Source organism: Dermacentor andersoni, chromosome 10 (assembly GCF_023375885.2).
Source record: "Dermacentor andersoni chromosome 10, qqDerAnde1_hic_scaffold, whole genome shotgun sequence".
Classification (NCBI taxonomy): Eukaryota; Metazoa; Arthropoda; class Arachnida; order Ixodida; family Ixodidae; genus Dermacentor; species Dermacentor andersoni.
Window position 1 is genome coordinate 90,085,257 of NC_092823.1, and position 14,289 is coordinate 90,099,545.

The following is a 14,289-nucleotide window of genomic DNA, read 5'->3' on the forward strand; positions in this document are numbered from 1 at the left end:
TCAAGGTAGACGAAAATGGACGGAAGTCCGTGCGTAGCCTTGTTCATGGACCTTTGAAAAGTTTGCGCCGCATTGTTCAAACCACAAGGCATAGGGACAAAGTCAAATAAGCCAAATGGAGCAGTGCTTGCTGTCTTCAGAATGTCACTATAGTCGGATACAAGTTTAGAAGAAAGGGGAAGCCCCGCCCAGATGACCGAAGCGCGACAGCCGATTGCCTCCGCGAATGAAATAGTCCCGCTCGAAAAATCGTGCTCCTGAAACGCGCAATTCCCGGTATAATTAAATATTTTTGTATTTTGATGACTGGTTTAGTAGAGCTCTCATGTGCTACAGCACATGCCGGATAGCAACAGAAAAATAACCCCGTGCCTTCTACAACGCTGCCCGTCGCCTGCTCTTTAGCTTCATTGCAAGTGACGAAAGTAGAAAGAGCAGCTCCGCATGGCTTTTGCGCTTGTTTTCATGTACACGGCGTATCTACTACTCGTTTTCCAAGCTTAAAATGAATCAGTTGCTATTGAAAAAGTACTTATATAAAACAATGCATTTATCACAACCATTACAAACCTGGGGCGAGAATACGGTCGAGGCAGGAAGGTACAAAAATGCTTCATAAATACCCTTGGTTTTAAATAGCATAAAATTTATATTTTTGGCTTTTGTGTTTTCACAATTTCATAGCACGCATTCTACAGCTTGCGCGTGCAGTGAGCACTGGTGGACAGCAATCAATTGACTGTGCTACACAACGCTCGAACACCGTCGCTAGACGCTCGGCTATCTCACTGCTGACAATGATCGTTCACGCTAAGTTGACGCTGACAAATCTTTGCGTTGAAGGCTTCTTCTGCAAATATTTCTGTTGAGACACTCGTAGGTTTGTTTCATGCGCGCACACTTTTCTTATTTCACCTGAGAATGGTTTTGCTCCATCGCTTCACCCCGTCCGACGAAAAACGCAGCGACACTGTACGCGAACACACCCGCCGCTAACACTAGGCACCAGTTTGGAAAACTTTTCTCGTCGTCACGTCACTCGGGAGCGAAATAAAACAACATGGAACAAACACGCAGGATGTGTGTTCGTAGCGGTCGCCGCGGGATCCTGTTTTAAGTCAACGCGTAGCGCAGCGACAGCGATGCTCGCTGCAATGTCCCTTCGCCGGATCACGGCTCAGAATAAGCGCACGCAGCACAAATGCCGCATCGTAAGCTCGTAGTAATATTTCCGGCATGATAGACCATCATAAACAGTTCTGGAATTCACTCTGACAAGGGGCTGAAGCACACAGCTGACGCGACCTCGCCCAGTTCGAAGCGCGGGCGGCCATCTTCTCCGTCGGCGGGCTCACCGGCCGTCCGGCTGATGACGTTAGTCCAGAGTGCGCGCCCATTGGTGGGTGCTCGTGTGCCTCCGCCTCGGAGGAGTAAACGCCCCCTTTTTTCTAAAGTTGTATCCGACTATAGGTTCATCGAGCATTTCGTTCCATGCAGTTATAAAATCGATCTTGTTGTATGTTTTGGTTCCTGCGAGACGAGCACCGAAGTCATGTGTGTTGTGAAGGTGTTATTGATCCGGAGTAGTGATTCAAAGCTCGGTAATGACCACAAGACCGCCAGTCGCCACTGTCCTGCTTTGGAACCAGATGAAGAAGTGAACACCACTTGCTGGAGGAAGGACGAATAACGTCGAGCTGAAGCATCTGTTCGAACTCACAGCGGACGACTTCCAACCTCCGTCCAGCGAGCATCCGTGGTCGCGGGGCGACAGGCGGGCTAGTGCTAGTGACATGATGCGTCACCTTGTGTTTCATGGGTAGCGCATCGTTTCGATGCCACCCGTCGTCAACTTCTCCAGCGCACTGGTGAGGCGTTCGACTGTTTCCTCCAGGCGCGAGAGTTTGTTTCCTGGCTCTGAGACTATCGCAGCGGCGATAGGTAGCTGCGCCGCACACGAGCAGTCACATATGCGGTCAGCGAGTGCAACTAGCCCATCGAGACTCGTCTCGTCGGAACCCACCAGCACCATGCGTGCGGACTGGGGAAGGCGCCGCAAGAACAGCTCGCACAAAATTGAAAGCTGGCTCTCGTTTGTGGAGTGGGCACCCAGCAAGTGACGTAGCCGGTGCATTGGTCGCCGAGTTCCTCGGAAAGGAGCTGTTGAAGCCTACTCTGTTGCGATGGGTTGAGGCGTTGCAGGACCGTGCGTTTCAGGTCGTCGTATGCTGTCGACGAAGGCGTACCCACTAGCAAGTCGTCTATGGCATCGACGATGTCGGAGGGTAGCGCGGCGGCGACGTGCAGGTACCTTGCTGTCTGTGAAGTGATGTGCCGGAATTGAAAATGGGCCTCTACTTGTATAAACCAAACTCGAGGATTGTTGTGTCAAATGATAGGCAGCTGAAGCTCTTCGGCCATGACAGGAGACGTAATCGTGGCGACTTCTCTGTCAGTGGCAGTAGGAGCAGCGTCATCCATGGCAGTGTTCTAAAAAAAACGTAAATGCCCTGAGTCACCACTTGTTGCGTGCTCGGTTTAGCGGAGGGAAGTAACACACGTTTTGAGCGGTTGAGAACGGAAATTCGACTGGCTTTATTCCGCACTAAAAGCGGGCTTGCCGAGTGGCTGGGGTGGCGTCCTTGTCGGGCAGTCACCTCACTTCCAAGAAAGAGCAGGCGGCAATGATTCCCACATGGAGGCCACGCGAGTAACGAGAGTTTCCTAGAAGCGGGGACAACGTGGAGTGACGGATGGTCACTGGACATCAGTTATTGCTGACAAGTTTAATAGCACTGTGGCGATTCCAACAACGATGTTTCACAGCCTAGACATGTGGTATCTACAATGAAAACCACCTGCATATTGCAATTTGCTTGCATAAACGCGAAAATTGGCTACTTTGTCCCCTTTTCTATTTACTTTTGTGAGCAGGCGTGCCTCAAGAAGCGGGGTGGGAGAAACACCGAGCACGTGCTCCCCCCCCCCTCTTCAGTACACGCACCTACCTCTCCCTTCCTGCCCTAATCAATTGCGAGGTCTTTGTTCCCCGGACATAATTCCTGGCTATGCCACTGGTGCATATCTAAGCACCGGATGGCCATACGTGTGTCTTGTAACCCCTTTCTTTGTCTGCGTCTGCTAAAACAAACGCCATTTATACGACACTGTAATTTGTTACATTTATCTTTACAGTTTTAAGGTTCATAGCAGTAGGCCTGAACAACTGTACCTGAAAATTATGAGCTGGTAAAAGACATACTAGCTAGCTTTAGGATGAGGTAAATTAGCCTTTTGGAAGAGACAAGCTTCCTAGCTCACCTCACTGGCTTAGGCCCAATTAAAGTGGTTTCCATCTTGCCAACAAGACTTTCGCAATAACAAAAACTGTCGCAAACGTACGCTCTGATCACTACTGTGCCTCTTAAAAATTAAGCAGATCGAAAGGCCAGGCCGTGTTGACGGACTCGAAGGCCTTGGCGAGCGCCGCTCTTTTGGGAGTGCATGCAGCCGTTGAAAATTCTGTGAAATTCATCGCGCAGCAATTTCCACTGCTTTTGCGCCAAATCCAGGGCCACTGCAAAGACAAATGCGAAGCTGTTTAGTAGACAATTGTTAGCACAAAAGGCTGACAACAAGTTGCAGAATCTACGTGCTTACCTTGCTTGCCCTTTGGTATCTCGCAGGACGGCGGCCGGCACTTCCCTCCACACTGCCGCTTTCACGTTGCGGTCCTTATGCTGCTTGTATGAAGCCATTTACAATGGGGGCCGACGTTTCGCTTGGGCAATTATGACTTCATTATTCATGCTGCCGCTATGGCTGAAGACTTGAACAGCTGCCATGATCGACTACCGAGACGCGCGCGGAACGCCGATCCCAACGAACGCATCTTGCTTGCGCACGCGAAAAAGTCGTTCTGGAAGCCACGTTGTTTTGCCATGGTCACGTGAGGCGCGTCGCGCGGGCGTGGAAATCCTAGCAGCGCAAGGACTCTACGCCGACGCGCGTCGGCGCGCGACGCAGCCTCCGCCGTACGCACCCAGACGCGGTTTGTCGAGTGCGGACGCGTTCCAACGCGTACGTCTGGCTAGGGAGCGCTCGGAAAAGACACATCAATTCCTCTCCCACGGCCCTCTCCTGCTGTAACGGCTGCAGCATAGGGCTCCAGCAGCGGGAGAGGAGGATGACAGTGCTCTGGTACGCCCGCGCTCACACCGCGCTGCACACAACAAACTTATGACGAACTGACTTATATGTACAGCAACCTCTATTACCAGTTCACATCTGCTGGTTAGCGGCTGGGCTTTCTAAAGAATTACGCAATAAAACAATAAATGCTGTCTAAATATGTTCACTGCAACAAATGTGCGCCTTCAAGCGCATCATTCATTTAATAAAGCGAGTAGCTTCCTAGAAGAGTTTGGCTATGCACTTAGATTGGCAAGAACCACCTAAGGTCTCTCTACAGTCTTGTCAGTAGTTGTTTCTTCTTTCGGTTTGCAGTTCAGTTCCGGTTCAATACATTGGCAGTGTAGCGTTAAACTTTTCTCGACAAAGCAAATTATTTTTGTATTTTGCTTCACTCCGTTACTGCATCTTTTTCTTTTTCAGAATACCAGTACTTACCAAAGAGGTCCTGCGAGAACATGAGCAACTTTTCGAAGAATCCGATGTATGATGCCGGCCTCTATGCAAGCAATAACCAGGCACAGCGACAAATGAATCTTGAGATTCTGACGCTCCTCAACATGACCTTTGCTCCAAGTAACACGGAATGTGAACAGTTTCTTGATCTCGGCTGCGGCACGGGTGACTTCACTCGCAGCGGCCTTCTTGCAAGCTGCCCGCCGTGCCGCAGAATCGTCGCAGCGGACGCGTCCGATGAGATGCTGTCCTACGCTCGGGAAAACTCCGCGCACAGCAATATCGTGTTCGAGCACCTTAACATCAACGACGATGTGGCTGATTTCGCCGCTAAGTACGGAACTTTCAGTCGCATCTACTCGTTCTTTTGCCTCAACTGGGTGAAAGACCAGGCGAAAGCGATGAAGAACTTGGCGAGCCTGCTCGCACCTTCGGGTGAATGCCTTCTGGTATTCCCTGCCTGGTCGCGTACGAGGATGCTTTGGAGGAAACTCGGACGTCTTGAGCGGTGGAGCAAGTATGCACAGGTGAGACTATCAATGCTCGTTTGTTGCGCGCACGGATATTGCAGTGTATTCATGCGTAGTCAGTCCCCTGCTCCTGAATTCGCGCTATCCCGCAGGAGTCATTTGCCTAATTGAAAGGTTTTCGTCAATTTATTTTCAGCAGCTTCAAGGAAGCTTTAGAAACGAAACCTATACAGAAACCTCGATCGGGCACAAGTGTTTGAGGGCGGTTTATCAGAATTTTCAATCTGACGTAGCTTAAAGGACCCGAAGGCTGCCACTCTAAGCAGCCTTCGTAGAGCACAGGCCACGTGCTCGCCTGTTTTCTTTCAAGGAGTCAGCAACGCGCGTGGCGTGCGTCCTCCGCTGTGATTGGTTGGCTTATTCGGCTAGAGAACAGTAACGCAGCACCCATGGTCACGAAAACCCGGCGAGATTCCCAGAGGAAAGTTTCGCTTCTAAAACTCCGGCAGAACAAACCTTACGATGAATGTCGACGTTAATGCGATTAGCATTGAACCAATGCAGCGACACACCCTATTGCGACCGCCGAAATAGGTCATATATTAAGCGTATATGCATTCTGGTTCCTTTCTATGGATTCCCCTCTAGACGCGCTGGACGATATTGTGGTACAGCCGCGATGTTCGCGCGGGGCTCCCATGAGAATATGTATTCAGACAAGCAATTGTTTGAATATATGTGACGTGGGTTCGATTTCGCCCAACACCAGAGAAAGTGTAAAGGATTTTTTTTGTCATTGAGGAACTGAACGTACTCAGCGGCACATAGCCAGTAAGCGAAGTTAGGTTGAAAGAAGTTCATTGAAGAGCGGCACATAAATTGTTCCTCATAGTCAGGGACCCAAGTTGGCACGAGAAGTTTATTGAAGCGGACCACATACCCAGTGTCCGATGTTAGGTTAAAGGAAGTTCATTGCAGAGCGGTGCATACCCGGTTCCTTATACCTAATGATCCAAGTTGACATGAGAGAAGTTTGAAAAGAGGATCGAAGTGGTCACATACCCGGCGTCCGAAGTGCGGGTGAAAGAGGTTCATTGAAGAGCGGCACATTTGTTCCTCATACTCAGGGATCCAAGTTGGTGCGAGAGGTTTATTGAAGTGCGCCACGTACCCAGTGTCCGCAGATAGGTTAAAGGAAGTTCATTGCAGAGTGGTGCATACCCGTTTCCTTATACCTAAACCCAAGTTGACATGAGAGAAGTTTGAAAAGAGGATCGAAGTGGTCACATACCCGGCGTCCGAAGTGAGGGTGAAAGAGGTTCATTGAAGAGCGGCACATAAATTGTTCCTCATAGTCAGGGACTCGAGTTGGCACGAGTTTATTGAAGTGGACCACGTACCCAGTGTCCGCAGATAGGTTAAAGGAAGTTCATTGCAGAGCGGTGCATACCCGATTCCTTATACCCAGTGACCCAAGTTGACATGAGAGAAGTTTGAAAAGAGGATCGAAGTGGTCACATACCCGGCATCCGAAGTGAGGCTGAAAGAGGTTCATTGAAGAGCGGCACATTTGTTCCTCATACTCAGGGATCCAAGTTGGTGCGAGAGGTTTATTGAAGTGCGCCACGTACCCAGTGTCCGCAGATAGGTTAAAGGAAGTTCATTGCAGAGTGGTGCATACCCGTTTCCTTATACCTAATGACCCAAGTTGACATGAGAGAAGTTTGAAAAGAGGATCGAAGTGGTCACATACCCGGCGTCCGAAGTGAGGGTGAAAGAGGTTCATTGAAGAGCGGCACATAAATTGTTCCTCATAGTCAGGGACTCGAGTTGGCACGAGTTTATTGAAGTGGACCACATACCCAGTGTCCGCAGATAGGTTAAAGAAAGTTCATTGCAGAGCGGTGCATACCCGGTTCCTTATACCTAATGATCCAAGTTGACATGAGAGAAGTTTGAAAAGAGGATCGAAGTGGTCACATACCCGGCGTCCGAAGTGAGGCTGAAAGAGGTTCATTGAAGAGCGGCACATTTGTTCCTCATACTCAGGGATCCAAGTTGGTGCGAGAGGTTTATTGAAGTGCGCCACGTACCCAGTGTCCGCAGATAGGTTAAAGGAAGTTCATTGCAGAGTGGTGCATACCCGTTTCCTTATACCTAATGACCCAAGTTGACATGAGAGAAGTTTGAAAAGAGGATCGAAGTGGTCACATACCCGGCGTCCGAAGTGAGGGTGAAAGAGGTTCATTGAAGAGCGGCACATAAATTGTTCCTCATAGTCAGGGACTCGAGTTGGCACGAGTTTATTGAAGTGGACCACATACCCAGTGTCCGCAGATAGGTTAAAGAAAGTTCATTGCAGAGCGGTGCATACCCGGTTCCTTATACCTAATGACCCAAGTTGACATGAGAGAAGTTTGAAAAGAGGATCGAAGTGGTCACACACCCGGCGTCCGAAGTGAGGCTGAAAGAGGTTCATTGAAGAGCGGCACATCTGTTCCTCATACTCAGGGATCCAAGTTGGTGCGAGAGGTTTATTGAAGTGTGCCACGTACCCAGTGTCCGCAGATAGGTTAAAGGAAGTTCATTGCAGAGCGGTGCATACCCGATTCCTTATACCCAGTGACCCAAGTTGACATGAGAGAAGTTTGAAAAGAGGATCGAAGTGGTCACATACCCGGCATCCGAAGTGAGGGTGAAAGAGGTTCATTGAAGAGCGGCACATAACTTGTTCCCCATACTCAGGGACCCAAGTTGGCGCAAGAGGTTTTTCTTTTTTTTTCATTTATTATACCCCTCAGGGCCAAGGGCATTACAGATGGGTGGTGGTAAATACAAAATAATGAAGAAGACAAATACAGTTGTTTAGATGAGTGTTTAAATGGCACCTGTATATACAATATTAGCTAAAGCTTCACGTATTCGAGTTTGGGTCGTATTAAAGCTTTTATAACAAAAGTTTCAAATTAGTAGGTACGTTGAAAAAGTTGCGACGTAGGTAGCCAAGCATGCGATTAGCGTTTTTAATTATGTTCTCAGTATGAAGAGACCAGCTTAGGTTAGAAGTGATGTAAACACTAAAATATTTATATGAAGAAAATGATTCCAACGGCATGTTGTTAATGTAGTGCGACGGTATTGTAGATGTTTTCCTAGAAACACGCATGACTTTGCATTTGTTAATATTTAGCTCCATTAACCATTCATTGGACCAGTTCCCAATAGTGGTAAGGTCCCACTGAAGTAATTCAATATCGTTAGTATTGGCAACTTCTCTGAAAATGACGCAATCATCAGCAAACAGATGGATATGGGAGTTGATAAGCGAGGGACGATCATTAATGTAAATTAGAAACAGTAAGGGTCCAAGGACGGAACCCTGTGGAACACCAAATAGTCGTCATATTTTCTTCGTGACACACGTGCAAAAAAGAAACTATAGCGCTAATTGCGCTGAAACAAAACGCATACCTAACCATCCAAACCGCGTCTTCTCGCCCTTAATTCGGGAGCCCCAAATCCAGCTTCCGCATTTCACTAATGGATGCGCATGGCCCTGCCACAAAACCCTGCGGTAATGCCCAAGTTACAACCGAATTTTGCGATGTTGGATGTAGGTTTCAATTTTTATTTTTTTCTGAAAAGAAAAAGGACTATTACATGAGGAAGCAGCGCTGCCGTTTTCTTAGCATGCCTAAACATAGACCAACGTTTCGGGTTTTTCGATCCCCGCTTGTTTTTCCAGAACAGGCACGTGACAATTAGGCAAAAATAAATATTTTTGCGAATAATATGCAGTGCACACATTCCTTCAATAATAATGTTGGACTTTGATATTTTCACGCAAGAGCGACGAAGAAAACAGCAGCGAAACTATGAATGACGAAACTTTTTATTGGCCGGTGCCCGCAAATGCAAGTTATACCCAAAGCACAACGGTAGCGGCGAACACAGCCGGTGATGGCCGGAATCTGATCAGCGGGTCAAGCCAGAACCATTTACCCCCGTATTCAGAAATACATCTCAACTTGAAGCCCATGCTTGACTTGATTTTAATGACGCCTGTCGCGAACGCACCGAAACAAACGGAATATGCATCTTTGGCGCGTTTGCAACAGGCGTCATTTATATCAAGTCAAGCATGAGCTTCAAGTCAAGATGCATTTCTGAATACGGCGGTTAGACTAGGAGTTCTGGCCAAGCGCGCCTGCTTTTATGCGTCACTCATCGAAGCTTCTGGTGTAATCGCTCGTGCCCGCGTGCTCTCGAGAAACTATAGTGCTACACAATTCGCGTATTGCATGCCGTCTGATAATACATTGTTCAGCGAGGACACACACAACAGATACAATGAACGATAACATTCGCGAAAGTTCTAAATCACGAAGGCGCGTCTTGCGCTTGGCGATAACGTTTAACAATGCGTGGCCGGTCAAAAGCGGTCACCGGAGAAAGATAAACAATTAAGTACGCTAAATTTTTAAGCTAAAGTTACAGAGAGAACCAGATATATACGAAATGTGCTAGTGTAAGCTTTGTGACAATGACAACAGTATTCCTAAGAAATTTTTCCAGCGCATGCGTTGGCAGAATTTGAGGAAATTCAAATGACTATCAAGTGTACACTTCTCTTTTTTTTCTACTTTGAACATGCCGGCGAAAGGGTTTTCCATTCTTAACAATTATCCTACTGTAAAAAAAATAATATCACTGTTGGTTGAGGGCGAGGGTCGTAGCAGGTAGCATGGAATGACTAAAACAATAATATTGCTCTCTTAGTTTATGTTTTTTATGTTGTTACTTATCTTCTAACATTGCAGAGTGCCCTGGAATATCTGAATTCTTGTTCGGAGACGCAACACTCATCTGCCTGCCCTCTTATTGGCACTGCGTATTTAGGTGTGGCACTGAATATAACAGGATCTAAAGAGCAATAAATTATTATTATTATTATTATTATTGTTATTATTATTATTATAAAGCGTGGAATAATAGGCCGAAGTTGTGTGCTTATTCGTTTTCATGCCCAGATTGTTGGGGGTACTTGTTCAATCTGTGTTTTGATGCTTTCAATATTCTAGCTCTTTGAAGGTTTTGTGCCAAACAGCCAAGACCTCGATAGCGATCAGGCAAGATTGGCTTATCTCCGAGATATTTTGAAGACTTCGGGCCTGACGGCGCAGACCTGTGAGCTGTTGTATGGAAAGCCGCGAAAAAAAAGCGTCCAAACCATCCTGAGTGAGTACTAGCTCGCTCTTTCGTCGATTCTTCATGTCCTATAGCATGAGTCCCGAATCTTTGAACTCGTGACTAACGCGGAATTGGCTGTGGTTATGAGCATGAGAAGCTCAGCCACTCATGTTCAATGCTTGCTAATACTTAGCAATACCTTGCTAAGGGTGCGGCTCATCGTACTTGAAAATGAAACGCCTATGTTTACCAGTGTCAATTAAAACTTGTGAAGTAGATTTACAGCGGTACTTTTTTGACGAATGTAAAAGGCATCCAGATTACGAAGTTTTCACTTCTTTGATGTTTATTATTTTTCTAAAGGGCCCCTCTACGTGACAATTCGGTTTTTTTTTATTCTACGCTTGCAGTTGTAAAGCGCCCTCAAGAACGCGTTCTGCAAATGTATTTTTTTTTTCAAATTGATTTATTGTTCTAGCAGACAGGAAAATTTGAAATGATGTGTCACCATGCTGCCAGAGGGAGAGCTTCACTGCCAATAAATGCACTCTTTGAGACGAAGTAATCGACTGCGCGCCGACACGTGCTCAATTTGATTGGTTCCTAGTCTTTACGTACTAAGGCCAGCCTGGTTCGTTTTGCCTGGCACGCGAGCGTCGCCACGAGAAGAATGCGCGTGCTAGCTTGTAGCTGCAACTATCGAAAAGCGAACAAATTCAGATAGCAGGAAGCACTTTCATACCTAAACGACCAGTATTCACCGAACGGGAATGAGACTGCTGCAAGTTACATGTTCTTGACTAAAAACCAGAGAAATGAGAAGTTTGTTCGAGAGTGTGTGGTAGAATTTCGCAAGGTTGCAGAGAATGTTGGCTCTAGCCTAGAGCGTATGCTCCGGGACAAACATCGGAGGCAGAAGTTTTAAACCTCCACGTTGAATACACTGTCGAGCAGCACTACAATCGGATACAACTCAAGCCTGCAGTGAAGCTCCGCCCACGCCCTCATAACCGCCAGCCCCTGTTCTTCCGCGAGGCTGCAAGTAATTCGTACTTCAAACATTCTCTGTTACCTAAATAAGGCGGTAACCACAAAAACAAAATTATAAGCGCGTAATATTGTACGTTTTCATTCGTCTGTTATAGCCGAACGGTGAAAGCCTATTGTTTACTGAACTTAAATAAAACACTTACTTCGCTGCAACTATTTATTGTAATGTTTCACTCCAGTTGGCAGTGAAGTTTCATGAGTAAAACGAGGTCAGCAGTGAAATGAACTATTTCGTGGACTTTTGAAGAGTAAACTGCTCAGGCTCCATACACTTTGTCCGTGTCTGTTGCCCACCCCACCATTTCCGCTGAAGAAAAGACTCTTCAAGAACAGCACACGCTCCGGAGGTATGAAGTACGACGCCATTTTCAAATGGTCGCATGAAGACGATTTTGTTTACTTCTGTGATTGGCTGGAGGAGTAAAAGTTCTGCGGGGGTCCGTGTGCCTTGGTCGCCAACTGCTGTTCTTTGAAGTTGTATCCCACTGGTCCTTCTTACCATTAAGTGTAAGCTCAACCATCGCGGGATCATCTCTGTCTCACTGCAGCGCGCAGCGCAGGCTGGTGCCGCTAGGCGTGGCCTCCAAGATCGCGTCTGCGCAGATGCGATTTCGGAGGCCATGAGTCGGCCCAACCCAGCCGGCGCGGCGAGGTTCGTCGAAATCATTCAGACGGGAGCCAACTGGAGGCTCTGGCGGTGGATCAGCCGGAATGATCTGCGTAGTCGGCTTGCCTTACTGTGTGCCACGTGCTGCTCGACCGCCATAGACGTGGAGCGCGCCACAGCGTGCAGCTGTTTTTCTCGACCACGTGGTTGTTACTCTGGTTTCACAAATCGAGCCAAGTGGAAGGCGCAATCAAAAGATCATCATATGGAAACAGAAAGCAGCTATTGTAGAGGCAGTCGCGTGAGATGTCAAGAAGTCCGGCATTGTGCAGGCCGAAGGTTATCTTACGGTTTCATGAAATTTTCGTCGCATACGTGCCCTGTAGCGGTCCCGCAGGCTGTAAGCCCATCTTTTTCTACCTATGTGTAAAGTTGTCCACCAATTGAGTATATATTGATGTAAAGAGATTTTCTTTAATTATGGGGTTTTACGTGCCAAAGCCACGATCTGATTATGAGGCACGCCGTAGTGGGCGGGAATCCGGAAATTTGGACCACCTGGGCTTCTTTAACGCGCACCTAAATCTAAGTACACGGGTGTTTTCGCATTTCGTGCCCATCGAAATGCGGCCGCCGTGGCCGGGATTCGATCCCGCGACTTCGTGCTTTGCTGCCCAACACCATAGCTACTAAGCAACCACGGCGGGTTAAGATATTACTAACAGATATAACGAAGTAATAGATAACACGAAGTACTTTTGCTTCCTCTTTCAACTACGTTATAAAGAAGTTTGCCTGTACTCCAATGCATTGTTTCGTTTTCAGGTCCACATGCACTTGTAACAGCGGCTTAATTCAGACCACAGAACATACACACGCGGGGACTACTCCACATTTGAAACCGGCTACAAAGCAATTGCATGTCGCGCTTGCATGTAATTACACGTAAAATGAGTTCGTTGCTGTTTGTTTCAGTTCGTATTTTAATTTTTGAGCACTCTACAACTCCTCCCTTGCGCTGATAGCTACGCTTTGTGACAGCGACAATGCCTGTATTTGTTGTGTACCTACGTGTTGGTTCGGTTCTGTTTTGTTTACCTATACTGACGCGGACCTACGAGAGAAGTGTAAGCGAGCCATTCCGCGCCGAGAGACTCTCGGCTTCATTTTTGTCTGGAAACGTTTTCGCATGTGCGAAGAACATCTTGTTGCCAAAGACGCTGTTCGTGCCGACGTGCGCACACTGAACTAAAATGTCGTGACGTTTCAACGCGAGCGATATAAGCTCAACGCAGACGCCATTTCGAAGATTTCTGAAGGCTTGCCGGCTTTCTTCCGCGTCTTAGCCGAATGAACAGACTCGTCCAGTGAGCCGTATCGTCCACTGGCAGGATATCTGTTTGAAGCTACAATCTACTAATTGCGTTATCATCTCAATCCTGCTGCTTTCTGGTTAAACAAGTGGATACGTTGCGGCATAGATCATTTCCTTCCCACGAACCCTTTAAAATAATTTTTTTTTACTGTGCCTCAGATGCGATTTTAAAAAACCGATAAAAAAGAATATGGCTTATGTTGCCATCCACCCGGGCTCGTGAACGAGGGAGGGCTCAATCGGGGCACCCTCCGTTAGACAGATGCTCCGCAGCGGGGTGGTGATTAGCGATGTCTGATCACCGAGCAGCTGTGCTCATCGGTGTTTATTTGGTGCGGTGACCAATGTTGCCCACCTAGCCTGGCAGGCCACCGAGTCTGGTGGGCAATGAAGATTATGCCCGAGGGGGGCATCACATGCTCTTTACTCCCCTTACCCCCAGTTTGTTTGGTCGTTACAAACAAAATACATCCAGGCTCAATGTATAAGGCTCTGCCGCCGTCCCCGCCGAGTTGACGGTGCCTGCTCTCCAGGCGTGAAACGGTCCGGCGGCTTCCGTGGCCGAGTATTCCGCCTGGGCACCGGTGTTGACGGGCTGGGTGTGGCAACGCCGGGTGCTGCCTGAACCAGCCTCGCTCAGTCCGGAGAAGCCGCAGTGGCCGGCCTTGAGAGTGGTACCAGACTTGACACCGGCCCAACGGGTGCCACACCACTAGCAACGATTGCCGCCTCCGAGGTTGGCGATGCTTCACTGGAAGCGGCTGGTGTTGCCGCTGGTCCTCCTGCGGGCTGGTCTTCTGAAGCGGCAGTTGAGGGTACCAGCCAGGTCCCAGGGCGAGGCCTAAAATGGTCGGTGTGCTGGTGCCATGGGGTCCTGCTCGGCATGCGGCCGAGCAGAGATGAAGCCCAAGCAGGAGTTACGACCTGTCCGGCGGACGAGGGTAGGCCAG

At 48.1% G+C, this 14,289-nt stretch overlaps 1 protein-coding gene across 4 annotated transcripts in view; it reads left to right on the top strand.

The window, feature by feature from the left end:
* LOC126544291 (juvenile hormone acid O-methyltransferase-like) overlaps positions 1-14,289 on the top strand; it is a 177,196-nt gene that overhangs the window by 74,230 nt on the left and 88,677 nt on the right. For all 4 annotated transcript variants that reach the window (XM_055062514.2, XM_055062513.2, XM_050191551.3 and 1 more), the window contains 2 exons: positions 4,615-5,174; positions 10,199-10,355. In XM_055062514.2, the coding sequence (XP_054918489.1) occupies positions 4,615-5,174; positions 10,199-10,355 (717 nt within the window). The remainder of the gene's footprint in view (positions 1-4,614; positions 5,175-10,198; positions 10,356-14,289) is intronic.